The 17,670-nt window shown below is 40.8% G+C and overlaps 1 protein-coding gene across 1 annotated transcript in view; it reads left to right on the top strand.

Annotated features, from left to right (window-relative positions):
• Positions 1–17,670, top strand: part of mboat2a (membrane bound O-acyltransferase domain containing 2a) — a 96,302-nt gene that overhangs the window by 34,421 nt on the left and 44,211 nt on the right. Inside the window, exon 2 of the mRNA XM_038307049.1 lies at positions 9,257–9,402. Coding sequence (XP_038162977.1) covers positions 9,257–9,402 — 146 coding nt within the window. The remainder of the gene's footprint in view (positions 1–9,256; positions 9,403–17,670) is intronic.

Below are 17,670 nucleotides of genomic sequence, written 5' to 3'. Positions count from 1 at the left end.
TTTATGTTGGACATTCCACCATGACAGTGATCCAAACCTCAGGGAACGATTGGACGCGTCTTTGGCTACAGCAGGAAGTCGCCTTCTTAACGCCCCAGATGCTCTTCAGGAAGAACTCGATGCCTCAGCTTTTTGAAGACAGCCAGAGAACCAACACTGACTGATGACTTTTTACCAAGAATAATTAACCTCTTTAGCATCTGAGAAAATAAAGACTCATATTCTTTGAAAAGTGACCAAGAATGAGAGTTTCTGTATTTACGAGCACAAATTTTCTAGATCTTTATTGCAGATTTCTGCAGTGACTGAAATAAGGCCATCTTATTTTATTATTCATGTTTAAATGATTAAAGCTGCTGACTGCATTGAGTCTTATCGGCACAGGGATGTCGGTCAAAGCTGAAAATTTGCCGAGTCTTATTTGCATTTTACTTTACTGTTTGGTTTACGCTCAGTCTTTATCTGTGCACATGTTAAACAGAGGCACCCATTAGGAAAACAAAACAAACACTCCTGCAAAGCGTTACGGGCTCCGTGCGCACGCCTCAGCATTTTTTGTTTGTTTGTTTGTAGACAAACAAAAGTCCCACATTTCCCTGCAGATGATCTTTCAAGCGTCACCTTCAGACAAGCAGACGTATGGACTGCAGGCTGGATCCGTCCCTCTCCCTTTCCTCCTCATTAATCTTGCAGGATGCATAGATAATGGATGGTGCTGTTAGTGTCTCCAGCCTTTCACTGCTCACCGCCAAACTAATTAATTCACATTACATATAAATATATACATATATAGGCTATATGCATTTAAAATTAGTTTGATTCATAATTTTAAATGTATTTTTAATCTTTTATCCATTAAATATTGTATCTTTCAGAATTTAGTTGCATATTTAATCTTTTAGTTTTGTGTTAAAATAGATAAATAGCTGTTACTAATCACATTTATGTATTTCATTACATTTTAGCTCTCATATACCTCAGGGATTACATCACAATGATTGTAAAAAATCTCCTGGCAGGCTCTGCACCTTTCTACTTATTTTTTAAAATCTTCTATCTCTTTAATTCAGCGAAATCATTCACTTGTTCCGAAGAAGGCAGAGTTTATTTCACTTTACCTTCAGAGGTGTGAGTTCAGGCGTGTGAGGTGGGCGAAGCAAACGGGAGCAGCAGATGCTTGTCAGGATGTTAAACATCTTCCCTGAGTCATTGGCGTTTATGCTGATCTGGAGAGATAAACACGGAGCTGGTGTGATGCCAGCGGTAGTATCAGATCTCCTCCATCAAAGATCATCATGAGGTTTGGTTAAAAAGAACGACATCATCGCTGAAATCCTCACCGATCATTTAGATAAACAGCAGCGCAGACAGAAGGTCGGCCTCCTTACAGATGTCTTCTGCTTTTTCTTTTTTTTTTGCTCTACATTTAGATCAGCGGCTCCCAAAGTGGATGATTTTTCATTGCAATACCTGCGATGTATTCCTCAGGTATATAGAGGGCCAAAATGTATGATCAAATTCATAACTGCAAATGTTTCGTGAGATAAACGGATGTAATTTCAAATATATTTTTGATTATTTAATGAACAAATTGAATAATTAATGTCATTTAAAAAAGATAAATTTGTTTAAAACTGAATATCATTCCTTCTTTCTATATTTAAGTCATTCTTGAAACTTTAGTGAGGCTCCACTGTTGTCTTTTTGGTGTGTGTGTGTGGGGGGGGGGATCATAGGCTAAGATGTTTGTGAAATGCTGTTTTAAATCAACAACAAAAAAAACAACAGAAAATTAACTGTAACCCGAGGAAATGCAAACAGTGGCTTTTTAAATTAAATTTTCATTTGTTGAGGTAAAAAAAACCTCTAAAGCGTCCTGGGCCTTTGTGACAAACCAACATTGCCCCTTTGGAAAGGATTCCTCTTTCATCAAGTGTTTATGATGACTGGATATGGATGGAAAAACCCTTTATCATCCCAAAATGGGGAAATTCTGGATATCTAATCTGGATACTGACCATCTCTTCGTTAAAGTGAAATTTGGATTCAGACATGTAGAATTTTCAAACTTCAAACATTTTAAAGTCATACTTTAACAAGGCCTCTTCAAAAGCTTCATTTAGTGTGTCTGAGCCAATCAGAAGCGGACTTCCTGGTGCTTTGGAACATCGGCATATTGCCGAACCCAAGCGGACCCAAAAATGATGGGTGACTTTTTACCTTAGGATATTTCAGTTTGCTAAAGCCGGTTATACACTGTGAGATTTTTTTCAATCGTTGCACGCAGCTACAGCTCACTCTGTACGATGAAACCGTCGCTGTGAACCCGCTCTGTACGACGGTTTCACTAACCTGACTCTGCCAGATGGATTTGCTCCGCATATCCATCTGGAAACCTTCCGTTGAATTAATTTTGAGAATTTTTCGAAAATACTGGTTAGCTGATTGGCCTATGTTGGTGATAGATGGGCCAAATAAACCAATCAGATCAACGAAGCATATGACGTACTAACAGAGCGACGACGAAAACACAACCACAAGCCAGGCTACTCTTGCCGAAACCAGTCGGGAGAAGAGCAAAAACATCTTTTCCTCTGAGAAAAGCCTCCAGAGCAGTGTTTTGCTCTTCTTTCAGTGCAGAAATACTCTGTGATTCCGATAAAACTTGCTCGATAGCCACGCTAACGCTAGTTTCATCGGCTGAAGCCGCCATGTTCTTTAGACTGAACGATCGCGCTTCTCGTTGCGTCACACCTCAACGTGCCTCAAAGCCAACGCTGATTGGACGTTCGTTCGGTGAACGGCTACAAATTTTCTTTAATGGAAGGTAGCCAGACTGATCTGCGAGTGAAACCTTGAAAGCTCGCAAGATCAGGATGGTCTCACAAGGCTATGGTTTCACAGCTCAAAATGTTTGTTCTCACACTGTGCGACCAGACGCTCTGATGCGATCTACCTGCTCACACTGTACGTCTAAAAACCATGTCGCACTCAGCGCCGCAGTGAGATGGCGCTACTCGGACTCGTCTATCCGGAAGCCAAACGAGTAGAAGAGGAACATGAAGCTCACTAGAGTGAAACGCGCTGCCTTGGCTATTTGGGCAATTTAGTGCTGAAAGTCCTGAAAAGAAAAGGAGACTACGTAATTGGACAAAGACGTGGCTGAGCAAACGTGGCTACTACTGTTTGTCAATTTTACAGAAAGAACTCCATTTCACTCATTGCACCCCCGCCATGCTGCTGTGTTTTCATCTGAGAGGAAGAAGAAGAAGAATCCTTGTTTGCGCACTGAGCGATTTGCACACGACGGACATCTGAAAATCAAACATGTTTTAATTTCTCCTGACCTCCAGATTCCTGATTGGGAGGTCGTTACCCCCTGTGCGCTACATGACGCACTATCAGGCCTATCAAAAAATTCCTGCATGACTCGAAAGTCGTCCCGAAAAGGGCAAAAAATCGCACTGTGTTCACCCATCTTACAGAATTCCTGGTTTCCATCAGTCGCCACATTTAGTTCATGTCCTGGAGCAGTAGGGCAGCCCCAGACCATCACACTACTACCACCTTATCTGTTCTTATCTGTTCATTTTTGGGATTTTTTCTTTTATTTTAGATTCCATGGGACTCAAACCTTCCTAAAATATATTTTTTTTCCTCCCAAGGGTCATGGTATGTTTTTTAACAGGTGGTATTCTTTTCAGTCAGCAGTGGTTCTGGTCCTGTTTCTCTCTCATGGAGGCCGTATCTGGCAGGCCTCTCTTCCTCATTGTTGAATCCTGACTTTGACTGAGGCATTGAGGCTTGCAGAGCTCTCGGTTCTTCTGGGACCTCCTGCATGATTCCTCAATGCACCCTTGGAGTAATAGGGGGTTTTCAGGTGACGTCACGCTCACGTGACTACTCAGCGCGTCCGCCATATTGGGTGGCAGCCTTAGGCAGTATTGACAGTGAAAAATGGTGAAATCGTGTGTAATTGTTGGTTGCACGGCCCGTGGAGGTGGAGAAAAACGCTCTTTCTATCGCATACCAGCCGTAATCGTGAATCAATGTGAAAAAACAAAACAGCTATCTGAACAACGCCGTCACCTATGGCTGACACGGATATCCAGGTCCGATTTGGACGGTGTTAAGCTGGAATACGCCAGAGTCTGCAGTGCTCACTTTGTCACAGGTAATTAACTGTCAAGCATTTAAAACATGTAAGAATATGTTAATAATAGGGCTTGGGGGTCATGACGTATTACTATCCGTGGCCGCAATGTTGACTGCCTCCGCCGCCGCTACTCAGACTACTGCCTATGACTACCGCGTACTGGACTCCCTCTCTCAGCCGTGTTTTAATTTGATTAATATCACCTTAACTTGATTTCAACCAGCGGGAAAAGGATCAAATATGTGAGAAACCCGGAGGGTTTAGGGAGGTTTGGCAGGTAACGTTACTAACCAAACCTTTGAAACACATAGCAGCTGGTTAAAAGTACATCATATGCCTGAGTGGTTGTTAGCACTAACGGTTAGCAGTGTTTGCTGGCTTTATGAGCTGCAGCTCCTGAACCCATCCATTCGTAAACTGCACATGAGACTCCAAGGACTTGTAGCTTTGGAACTGTTCGCGCACCGCCGGCGTTAGCCACCTAGCATAGCGAGCCCTGCGTCGGATTGTTTACATTTTTACCATCTTATTAAAACTCACCCGTCCACGTATGATGGCGATTTCCTTCATGTACATCACTTCGACATCTCGTACCCAACCAGATGTGAACTGGTTGTGAGCCTCTAGACCCTTGCACGTTCTCATTTCCTCAAGAGTGTGCAGAGGGTTTTCACTGAACACCGGTCGATGAACTATGTCACCTTGCTCTACATTTGGCCAATCATCTGGATCAGTGCTAAACAAGGCACCGTGGAGGGCATAGGGGTCCATATGGTCGATCACGAAACATTTTCTCAGATATGTTCCATGATCTGGTGGCTCTAGCGTGCTGGCGTACTTATCCATTCGCGACATGATATATATGATATACGATAATATGCCACCCAAGATGGCGGACCGGACGCTGGCCAGTGACGTCACTGAAAACCCCCTATTTGCGACAGCCAGGCTCTCCTAGAAGGCCTCTCCTCTTTACCTTCTGATTCTCTGGAGTCTAAAACCTTTAGAAATGTCAGTGTCTCTGGTTTTCCAGCTGTTTCTGAATTATTTGAAGAGCTGTTTTGCTTTTTTACCTATTTCATGTTGTCAAACAGGTTTTCAGAAGTTCATTTCCTGATTCAACAGGTTTCAAGCAAACTTTCAAACTGCCTGAGGAAGGGGATTTACCCAGCATTTATTACATAGAGCCTTTTTTGTGATGTATTTCCAGGTTGGCTTGGTATGAAACCATCATTTTAAGGCTCCTTTTGCTCAGGTTAGCTCTGTCTGACACTAACAACTGTTTGATCATCGAAAACAGCAGGAAACCAGGAAAGGGATAGACTCTACTTTGCTGCACCGTATTGAATAAGTCTTATTGTGTCAAAAATGATGAGAAACAGAAGTTTTGCATCACGAGTTTCACTTTCAGAGAGAAGTGATTTTTGCTTTATCAGTGGCTGAGAGTTTGACCTAAATCACCAAACAAACATCATGGACAGAACAGACAGGCTAACATGAAGCTTCTGGGATTGTTTCTGCCTTGGCGTCACTGTATTTATGGACTGTGCTGAAAACGCTGAGGATCAGCCTTCAAGTCAAACAGTTGAAATAAGCTCTAAAAAAATGTTTTTAGCTATGTTGCAGTCAGAGTGACACCAGAACCGTTTTAATTGCAGCAGAAAGGATCAGTCTGCTAAAGGAATTTATCCCAAAATCAACGGGATTTGCATTTTCAAGCAACTTTATATTTCAGAGTCCAAAGTAAATTCAAGCTTATGCAAACAACTCTGGTCTTTAAAGAAGCAGTGTGTGAGATTTACTCCCATCTAGTGGTGAGCTTAATTCATTACAAGAACTACATTCTGTGGCCTTAGTGCGTAATAACTAGCCTCGTGAGACCATCCTGATCTCGTGAGCTTTCAAGGTTTCACTCGCATATCAGTCTGGAGACTCTCCGTTGAAGAAAATTTGGAGCCTTTCACCAAACGAACGTCCAATCAGCGTTGGCTTTGAGGCAGGTTGAGGTGTGACGCAACGAGAAGCGAGACAGTTCAGTCTAAAGAACTTGGCGGCTTCAGCCGATGAAACTAGCTTTAGCGTGGCTATCGAGCAAGTTTTAACGGAATTACAGAGTATTTCTTCACTGAAAGAAGAGCAAAACACTGCTCTGGAGGCTTTTCTAAGAGGAAAAGATGTTTTTGCTCTTCTCCCGACTGGTTTCGGCAAGAGTTTGATCTATCAATTGGCTCCTCTTCGTCGTCGCTCTGTTAGTACGTCATATGCTTCGTTGATCTGATTGGTTTATTTGGCCCGTCTATCACCAACATAGACCAATCAGCTAACCAGTATTTTCGCCCCTTCCCAAAATTACTTCAACGGAAGGTTTCCAGTTGGATATGCGGAGCAAATCCATCTGGCGGAGTCAGGTTACGTAATAACTACCAAACCCAAGAAGTCATTAATGTGACAATTGTCCTGTCTGGTGATGAGCTACAGAATGATACACAATTCTGTTTGTTTTATATTATACGTTTCAGCATCAGAATGCGTGCAGCTCGAGTGATAAAATCACAATTAGAAACTGCCGTTACTTTGGTAATTTCTTTTTTACTGAGAGGAATCATCAACCTTGACAAATTAGCTAAAAAACACAATAAGCTGAAAGAGGCGTGATCGATATGACCCTCTGGGGTGAAAAATAACAGGAACTGAAAACTGGTGCACCGCCATTTTAGGCTAACAGACAAACTAGCCGTCTTTGCTGGAACAATAGATGAGCAATGTTTGGCAATAGGACGAATTTATCGACCATCAACGGTAAACTCAGCCCTTCAATGGAGGGGAGGCGATTTTCTTTTTTGGGCCTAAAGGCCGACATATATAGCCTTGTGAGACCATCCTGATCTCGCGAGCTTTCAAGATTTCACTCGCTAATCAGTCTGGAGACTCTCCGTTAAAGAAAATTTGGAGCAGTTCACCAAACGAACGTCCAATCAGCGTTGGCTTTGAGGCGGGTTGAGGTGTGACGCAACGAGAAGCGCGACAGTTCAGTCTAAAGAACATGGCGGCTTCAGCCGATGAAACTAGCGTTAGCGTGGCTATCGAGCAAGTTTTATGGGAATCACAGAGTATTTCTTCACTGAAAGAAGAGCAAAACACTGCTCTGGAGGCTTTTCTCAGAGGAAAAGATGTTTTTGCTCTTCTCCCGACTGGTTTCGGCAAGAGTAGCCTGGCTTGTGGTTGTGTTTTCGTCGTCGCTCTGTTAGTACGTCATGTGCTTCGTTGATCTGATTGGTTTATTTGGCCCGTCTATCACCAACATAGGCCAATCAGCTAACCAGTATTTTCGGCCCTTCCCAAAATTACTTCTACGGAAGGTTTCCAGATGGATATGTGGAGCAAATCCAGCAAATCCATCTGGCGGAGTCGGGTTACGACATATATTAACGTGTCGGGTTGTCATGGCGGTCTGTGCACGCCGTGCGTGAGCCCATAGAGGTTCAGTACCCTTTTTACAGCTAATGCAGATGTAGGTACAGTACTGGCAAAACCCACAGAGGGGCAGTGATCAACATAACAAGCGGAAAGGCAAAAAAAGAGAACAAACACAGTTGATGTCAGACTTTCAAAATTGCAGAGCGCAGAATTCTTTATTTAAAAATTGGTGATTATAGGAGAATAATGGGTGTGTTACATAGAAATATATGGTGGAATAACATGGATGGTTTACCTGATGCACAAAGAGAGACGTGACGATGGGGAAATCAAACGGACGTGCTCTGAAGGCGTGCTGATTTTTGCCAACAAAGTTACTGCATGAATATATCGTCCATCGCCATCTGATGGACTGACGAATATCGCTTGGAAAAATGTCTCCATCCGCTAAAAGCTACCCTGATGTCGCCTCTCGCTTTCTTCTGGTCATTACTTCCTTTTCATTTCTTTATAACCTTCTCTCCCCGGGCAAAGACTCTGGATGGTCCCCCATTTCAACAAAAAGCAGCAAGTCTAATGATCTACTTTTATTGTTTTATTCTCCTCCACTGACATTACGTCTTCATATACAGTTAAAGCGCATAAGGCTAATGAGTTTGTCCTCTTTTGCCTTCTGAAAGATGGCGGCACAACATGGCGTCTTTCATTGGCTGCAACTCCACCTCTGAATTTATAGGAGTTCATTCCAAGCTATGGGAACTATTTCCCGTGGAAGTATAAGTTGTTACACTGCAAAAACGATCTAGAAATAAGTAAACATTTCTTAAATGAAGTGTATTCCCCCTTAATTTGAGCAGGTAAATGAGATAGTTTGCCAATGGAATGAGTAATTTTACTCTTAAATAAGATAATTAGATAATATGCACTTGAAATAAGACAATGCAATTGTGTTTTCTTATTTTAAGTGTAAATTGTCTTGTTCCATTGGCGAAATGTCTCTTTTACCTCCTCAATTCAAGAACAAATACACTTATTTTAAGAAAAAATGACTTATCTAGATTTCTTTTATTTTCTTATAAAAAGCCAAATTAGTTGCACACTGTCCCTTTAAAGTTCATTAAGTTTTTTTGTTCTGGTGAATCACTTTTAAGAAAATTTTCATGTTCTCCATATTTAGTGATATTGTATGACTTTTTTCCTTCTCGTTTTTCCATGGCTGACATCACTACTCCGCTTCAATTAAACAACCCACAATCCCTTGCTGCATCATTCTCGCCTGACCTACAGATACTCCACGGCCAGCACCGCCCCTCCCCCTCCTGAAACGCATCAACACATCTAGTGGTTAGGGCGTAGAGCTTGACATCCTGAGGCTCTGAGCAAAGATCCTAACCCCCACTGCTCCCCAAGGTGATGGGTTAAATGCAGAGGTACATTTCTCCAATGTCAGAACAATAAAGTTCAATAAAAAAAAAAAAGATGGAAATCAATACTGAAAAAAGGGAACATCAAAAGTGATGCTGAAATGCTGCTCATCCAGAGAATGATCTTTAGTAAAACAGTGATAAAATCCTGAAATGAAGTTCATTTCATTTAGTTTCCATTCATTTGGTGAAGTATTTTGAATTGAAACCAATCCTAACCTTCATGGTCTTAAGAAGATTTCTGCTTCCCTCTGTGCAGGTGAACTTTGTGGCGTGCCAGCTGTTCGCTCTGCTCATGGCCGTGTGGTTTCGGATCTACCTCCACCCCAGCAAGACCAGCCCCTTCATCAGACACGTAGTGGCAACTCTGCTGGGCCTCTACTTGGCTCTGTTCTGCTTCGGCTGGTGAGTCACCGCTCTGAGCGCCCTGCAGCGCCGCTCTGCCCTCTCAGCTCCTTCCTGTCCTCTGCACCTCCATCACAGTCTCTCTCTACCATATTGGGTTTGTGTCCCTGTTAGATTCAACGTTTGTTAAATAACAACCAAATATTGAATAACTTTTCTCATTCTTTGCTTCTCTTTAGTCCTGCATGTAGTTTATTGTTTATAAAGGGAATGATTTGACGTTGATGTGTTGCAGGGTGTTTTCTCTGTCTCAGTGATAAGGTCACTTACAGCCGATGGCAGCAGACTTCTGCCCGTTTCAATGCGTCTCATTTCCTTCCACATTCGTCATTCTTTTCATCGCCGGCGGCACAAAGTGATCAAATCCGATCTTTTATACACGAAAAACTCATCTAAAAAAAACAAATAAAATTTATCTATTTGCTCTTAATTGAAGCAAATGTAAGTAGAGTGGTTACCTTAAATAAGATAATTTAATATTTTGCACCAAAAATAAGAGAAGGGTTAATTTTTTTTTTCTTACTATGAACATAAATCCTCTCGTTCCGTTTGCAAATTGTATCGCTCACCTGCTCCAAACGAGGGATATTACTAGGGCTGTGATTAACGATTATTTTACAAATGATAGAGATGGAAAATATAATCTAAGAGGAAAATTTAAGTATGTTCGAACAACAAAAAGAAGCTTCAGTTTATCAATTAGCGGAGTAAAGCTCTGGAATATGGAGGATAAAAAGTGCCAAAATTAAATAAATAAATACAGCATTAAATAAATAATTAAATGTGTAATTCATTAAATAAATAAGGAATTAAATATATAAATGTGTCATTAATTTAATAAAAAAATATATATATAATTATTTCAGTGTGCATTTAATTATTTCATGGTCCTGTGTCGCATCGAAACCATTAAAAGAATCTGTCAAACTCACCCATCAAAGTTAGGGGGCGGGGTTCACGTGAATCGAGTCTCTGTAATCGATTTGCTTCGCCTTAATGTGCAGGGTGACCAATCAGGTGTTAGATAACCGCCCCCTAACCTAAAAATCAATATAAGAAAAGTATTTTTGATGAATACAAAAAAAGAGTAATATATAAAAAGTTGGTAAACTGTTTGCCTTACTGTAAATAATTCTCCTTTACCACCATGACACATGTAACTGAGGGGTGGGTCCTAATAAGCTTATGCTTCATCCTTCTCCTTTTTGAAACATGACGCATGTTTATGAAGCATTCAATGTAAACATTGTTAAATCATATCATGTTTCAAAATAAATGAAATGGAAAAAAAAATCGATTAATCTGTTGATTATTTTTCCGATTAATAATCCGATAGCAAAAGGTTCCTTAAAGAAGATTTTAAACCATGCGAAACTAAAACTTTTCCACTTGAGGAGTTCTGGATAGAGCATATTGACAAGAGAGAACATTTTTCAAATTAAATGCCAAATATTTATATACATTTCTTTTACAATTTTGGTATAATTACCTCTCTAAATGGGTCGCTCTGTCAGCTAAAGGCATCATTTAGAGTCTTTTACTCCAGTTAATGATTAATTGATTTCTGAATTAGTTGATGATTATTTCAATAATCGATTAATCCGATTAATTGTTTCAGACCTAGGTATATATTTTAATTTTTGCTTTGGTAGAGCATCTGTCTGTAATAAACAAAATCAAAGTGAAAGTCGATGGTTGAGGAAACGGGTCAAGAGTTTATTGGAGCATTGATGGAGCTAAACCGGTTAAACCTACACTGCATACACTGCGATTTCTTTTTTTAATTGTTGCACGCAGCTACAGCTCACTCTGTGAGTTCACAGCTCACAATGTTTGTTCTCACACTGTGCGGCCCGACGCTCTGACCTGAGTGAAGTTGGCCCCCCCCACCTTCTTCAAATCAGACAAAATTGGTGTCAATCGTTTGTGCAGCAAAAATTTTCGCTTGTGCCGGTACCATTTTTTTGCAGTTTAAAATGATATAATCATAGGTTAGCAACTTATAATTTATATGAAATTCAGAGTTTCAGAATAAACAAATGTTCATCGACCTCTGATGGCTTCTACAAACAATTATTAATATCATTAAAATGATAGCAGTACAAAAAAATGTATATATTTGAAAATATGCATTTTTAAATTCTTAATATATTTATTTAAAATATTTTATATTTAAAATTAATTCTAAAATGTTATATTTTTGTAGGGCAAAAATTTTCATTTGTACTGCTATCGTTTCAATGATATTAATAATATTTTGTAGAGGTCATCAAAGGTCAGTTAACATCTGTTTTTGCTGCACAAACGTTTGACACCAATATTGTCTAATTTGAAGAAAGTGGGGGGGTGGGTTGACCTTTTGACCTTTACATTTTCATTAATATCTTCAAAGCCAAAGCAGCACAAACGAAAATTTTTGCTGCACAAACGGAGCTGAGTTAATTGACACCCATTTCGTCTAATTTGAATAAGATGGGGAGGCTGGTTGACCTTTGACGACCTCTAGAAATATTTCTTTATATCTAACGATAGCCGCACAAACGAAAAATTATTGCTGCACAAACGTTTGACACTAATTTTGTCTGATTTGAAGAAGGTGGGGGGGCCAACTTCACTCAGGTGGCGCTCTGATGCGATGTACCTGCTCGCACTGTATGTCTAAAAACCAGGTGGGACTCAGCTCCGCAGTGAGATGGCGCTACTCGGACTCGTCTATCTGGAAGCCAAACGTGTAGAAGAGGAATATGAAGCGGACTAGAGTGAAACGCGCTGCCTTGGCAATTTAGGCACTTTTGTGCTGAAAGCCCTAAAAAGAAAAGGTGACCACGACGAAGACGGTGTTCGTTAGAGGCTGATCGCCTCTCGTTGCCCCCTGTACACTACACGACGCACGATCAAGCTGAAAGTTGGCCCGATCGAAAAATTCTCCCACAACTGGAAAGTAGTAGCCTCGTGAGACCATCCTGATCTCGTGAGCTTTCAAGGTTTCACTCGCTAATCAGTCTGGAGACTCTCCGTTAAAGAAAATTTGGAGCCGTTCACCAAACGAACGTCCAATCAGCATTGGCTTTGAGGCGGGTTGAGGTGTGACGCAACGAGAAGCGCGACAGTTCAGTCTAAAGAACTTGGCGGCTTCAGTCGATAAAACTAGCGTTAGCGTGGCTATCGAGCAAGTTTTATCGGAATTACAGAGTATTTCTTCACTGAAAGAAGAGCAAAACACTGCTCTGGAGGCTTTTCTCAGAGGAAAAGATGTTTTTGCTCTTCCCCCGACTGGTTTCGACAAGAGTAGCCTGGCTTGTGGTTGTGTTTTCGTCGTCGCTCTGTTAGTACGTCCAGGGGGGGATTTACCATTAGGCAATGCTAGGCAGTTGCCTAGGGCCCCAAGTTCTTGGGGGCCCCATAAAACTCTGTTTACATGTGAGGTTATTACAACTATTCCTTATTTGTAGGGTTGTCAAAAGTATCGATACTCAAAAAAGTATAGATACTGAAACGTTGTATCCGGATACAATACTCATTTTCAAAAGTATCGATACAGCGATCTAAAGTGCAGAATAGTGGAAAATACACTTTCTGAACATTGTGTGATTGAATAATTCTGTGAATTTTTCAGTTTCAGACTTTTTTTGTTACAGATGCAGCTGCTGAGAATTATTTTTGGTTAACTGGTCTGGCTAGTGTCATTGTAATATCTGCAAAACATAGCCAAGGAAGGAACATTTAATTTTAATTTTGTAAGTTTTTTATCATTAGCTTGCTTAATATTGTGCACAGCATACAACCTCAAAATATTATTCGTATTGTTTTTTTATTTATTTCTTGTATTTTTTTAGTAATGAAAATATTTCTGTTGAATTTTAGAGTCTTTGTTTTTTTTCTTGTGGTATCGAAAAGGGTATCGAGTATCGAATATTTTACTTAGTATCGGTATTGAGTTGAAAAGTTTAGTATCGTGATAACCCTACTTATTTGTGCACATTAATTCTGTTTTTGATCAAAATCCTTTTGCTAAAATGCCATCAGAACGCTTATGAAGAGCAGTGTTGCCAACTTAGCGCTTTAGTCGCTATATTTAGCGACTTTTCAGAGCCCTCTAGCACTTTTATTTTTAAAAAGTGCCTAGCACCAAATCTAGCGAAATCTGCTACTGGAGACTTTGGAGACAACATCTAAAAGCAGCGAACTCTGCTCTCCAGAGAAAGTAGATTGGTAACCCCGCCTCCTGCTCTCCTCTATCTTGTCTGCTGTCATGATTCATGCAGCTATTATTTCATCCAAATGAAAAATGGAGAACAGATAAGCAGATCATGGCTTGTCTACAGTGAAAAGAAGGACTGGGTTATTTACTTTGGCCTTTTTGGAAACACAGGAAGGAGCAATCAGCTAAGTGAGCTTAGTGCTTGGAAAAAATCTTTCATTCCTTTAGAGACAGCATGAAAAGTCAGCTGAGTACAAAACATAGAGAGGAAAACAAGAAGAAAAGGGACAAGAAGAGAGGGACACAACCTAGAACAGATAATGGATGTCTATTCTATTAGAATGGGTCTGTTTTATGTGTTGTCTTCTCAATTCAGAGGGCCCCCTGCCTGTCTTTGCCTAGGGCCCCAAATTTCCTAAATCCGCCCCTGAGTATGTCATATGCTTCGTTGATCTGATTGGTTTATTTGGCCCGTCTATCACCAACATAGGCCAATCAGCTAACCAGTATTTTCGCCCCTTCCCAAAAATACTTCAGCGGAAGGTTTCCAGATGGATATGCGGAGCAAATCCATCTGGCGGAGTCAGGTTAGAAAAGTAGGCCCGAAAAGGACAAAAAATCGTACAGCGTAAGCCGGGCTTTAGAGGCTACAGAAGACTTCCAGCAGGACAACCCTTCCACAGACTCAAGGGATGGCTTAGATCGCTGCACACTGGGGAGTTAGAATGGCCTAGTCAAAGTAAAGATCTTCAGGATCAGTTGCAAGACTTAAAACCTGACTTTCATAGAATCTCTCCGTCACGTCTCACTGAACTTGATGTTTTTGAGGGATAATGAAACGTCTGTTTGCAAACATGTAGAGCTGATAGATCAAATCTCACTCTGCAAAAACTGAAATCTAAGGACGTCAGTTTGTCTTGGAAAAAAGAAAAAAGTATTTTTATTCTACATTTTAAAAAACTGAAAGTTGTAAACAACCACTAAGGTAAAGGAGCTTCAGCTGATCTGTTTCACAGATGGAAGCTGGTATTCTGAACGCAGCAGCAGAACTGCAGTAGTTGACATGTTTAATGTGGACGCTCTTGTTTGTATTCAGATAAGCAGCGAACGGAGAGTTCGACCTGCTCCCAGCGGTTCGCTCTGAACTGGGAATACGAGGAAGGCTTCCCCGTGGAGCCTTCACCGCCTGCAGACATGATGATCTCACTGTTTAAATTCCTCTCTTCACTTTCTAACCAATCCAGTTGTGAATTTTTAACACGCAGCTTCACTTTCTAAGGGTACAAGTTTCTGCACATACTTCTGCTGCTCAGTAATGTAATGTCATTAGCATGGTGAAGTAGAGCTGTGCCGTTTGCAGGATTCTGGGCTGATCTGAAGTTCTGAATCTAACAGAACCTGACGTGGATCTTATTGGCTATTTGAACGAGGACCGTCATCCTTTAAAGGTGCAGTAGGAGATCTTGGGAAAACGGTCCCAGCAAGATGTATTTTTGAACATACACAACCATGCCTCTCCCTGCAAACCACGCCTTCAAAACACTCTTCAAAATAACTGCTGGAGCAGCAGGAGCAGCGCTGATGATGCAGATCACTATGATCGCTCCTCTGAAACAGTTTATATGGAAGAATTATCCTGCCATAATGCAAGAGCACATAATTTCAATTTGAGAGAAGAATTTCATCTTCTTGCTCTCAAAACTTATAATGCTCACACTCAAAACATGCGCTCTCTCTCAAATATTTTCTCTTCTCTCTCAAATCTTTGTTTCTTCTCTCAGATTTAATGCTTCTTGCACAGATATTTTATCCTCTCGCTTGCCTCCTTCACTTCGCGCACAAACCGCGCTCTGCTCGAGGGAAGATAATAATTTAATATGTCGGTTCTTTGCTTTTGTACATAACAAACCACTAATTGTTTAAAATTACTTACTTCAGAATTTTTTGGGTTATTCATAAGTACTGAACTTTGCTGAATCGAGCCACAAAACTGCTGTCAATAGCAGTTTTAGCTGACGCTCTTATAAGTTACCTGTTATATTACCTGTAGATAATGGGAAAGGTTTTGCAGTTCTATGGTAGTAGAACAAAAGGCAAGGTTCTGGGGAATTGTCAACTGCCCAAGGAGAAATTTTTGATCAAATGCTAACAGCTTTAAAGATAATTAGAAATCAAATACTGGAAAATTAGCTAAAGTCCTCTTCTTCTCCATAAAAAGAAAAAAAAAATCATCAAATAAATAAATGTAATCTAACAAAAACTTCCAACTGTTTTTAATATTCTTTTTTTGTTTCTGCATTTTTTATTTTATTTTATTTATTTTTTATTTTTTTATTTATTTTATTTTCCTACTTGCTTTGATTCTGTTTTATTTTCCTATATTTTAATCATGTAAAGCACTTTGCATTGTCTTTGTACTGAATTGTGCTATACAAATAAATTTGCCTTTCCTTGCCTTGCCTTATAAGTGGCGTAGTAGCACAGGCACACTCAGTAGGGTTAAACAAGCGCACCCTTTCTGAGGCTGTCGTTCTATTGGCTGGAAAGGTTTCTAGGCGACGATCCGATCCAATCTGAGAGAGAGCAAAAAAAATCTGCAAGCAGAGCCTACGGGTTTGCGAGCGTATCTGAGACTCGAGCAGAGCGCGGTTTGTGCGCGAAGAGAAGGAGGCAAGCGAGAGGAGAAAATATCTGTGCAAGAAGCATTAAATCTGAGAGAAGAAACAAAGATTTGAGAGAGAAGAGAAAATATTTGAGAGAGAGCGCATGTTTTGAGTGTGAGCATTATAAGTTTTGTGTGCAAGAAGATGAAATTCTTTTCTCAAATTGAAATTATGTGCTCTTGCATTATGGCAGGATAATTCTCCCATAAGTTTATAAACGCCTAAATTCACTTAAAATGCAGAAATCTGCCGGCAAAACATGTTTGCTTTTATTATCCTGGTGCCTGCAGTTTGGATTACGTACATGAACACAGCCTTCAAGCTGCCGCTACAAACCGCAAGGAGGCGACGGGGCCAGATGCTGATGTTGAATGGGATTCCCAGTGACGGCGCACCGCCGGTGTACGGGGGTCTGAGCGGCTCCGACAGAAACAGTATTGAAGGCAGGATGGTAATCTGGATGAACTGACTGCACAGACCATGTTTTCAGGAAACTTTCTCACTTCAACATAGATTCAAACTACTTTTTACCCGCTGATCACAGCTAATGAAAGGGTAAGGTAGCTGCACCCAACGCGTATCAGACCCACTTTTTCCACCGCGCAGCTACAGCAGCAAAGATGCTTCACCGCGCATCAGAACTAAACTGGTACAAGCATCAAAAATGAAGCAGCACACGCGTTTTTGCTGCTCCTGCTGCTTTAGGTGTGAACGTAGCATAACAGCGGCTAGCTTCCAGCCATGGCGTCCTGCACCAGCATTGGGGTCAATTAGTTCATGTGTCAGGGTACGCGCACAGGGGGGAGGGACAAGCAGACGACCAGGATTGAGGGACCAATAGTGTACAGCGGACCGTCTTTTGTGATTGGTTGGGTGTTATTCATTGATTTCTCACTGTAGTGGGGACCATTTATTTTAGTTTCAGCTCCAGACCTTCTATTTCACTGCTTGCTAAGCGGCTGTGGGGAGATCTATAAGCCAGATGGTAAAAAATGCATCAGAAAAGATCTCCTACTGCGCCTTTAATTTAGTTTTTCCAACGAAACCACAACGTCTTGCATCATCCCGTCTTCTGAGCTGAATGTTTCACCACAGGTCTGTTAATAAAGATTAGCACGGTTTGTTTTTATGAAGAATTAGTCACGTCGTTGCTGAATTTTCTAAGAGGTTGGGTCAAAAGGCAAAAGTTGAAATGAGTTCACAGCTGAGAGCAGAATGTCTCCTGGAGTCCTATCGCAGCTGTGTCACGCTGAGGGTTGATTTAGTTTCAGCTTCTGGTTGTTTCTCCACACTTGACTTGAGGAACTGTTGGTTTTATTCCATTCCAGGGGAATCAGCCTGACTTTCTTTAAAGAGGAAACCTTTCCATTCTTACATGTTTCGTTCATTTTTTGTTGTTTCATT

This window comes from Cyprinodon tularosa, unplaced genomic scaffold, assembly GCF_016077235.1.
Source record: "Cyprinodon tularosa strain WSP-4 unplaced genomic scaffold, ASM1607723v1 ctg6, whole genome shotgun sequence".
Classification (NCBI taxonomy): Eukaryota; Metazoa; Chordata; class Actinopteri; order Cyprinodontiformes; family Cyprinodontidae; genus Cyprinodon; species Cyprinodon tularosa.
This window is presented reverse-complemented; position numbering and strand designations above follow the sequence as displayed.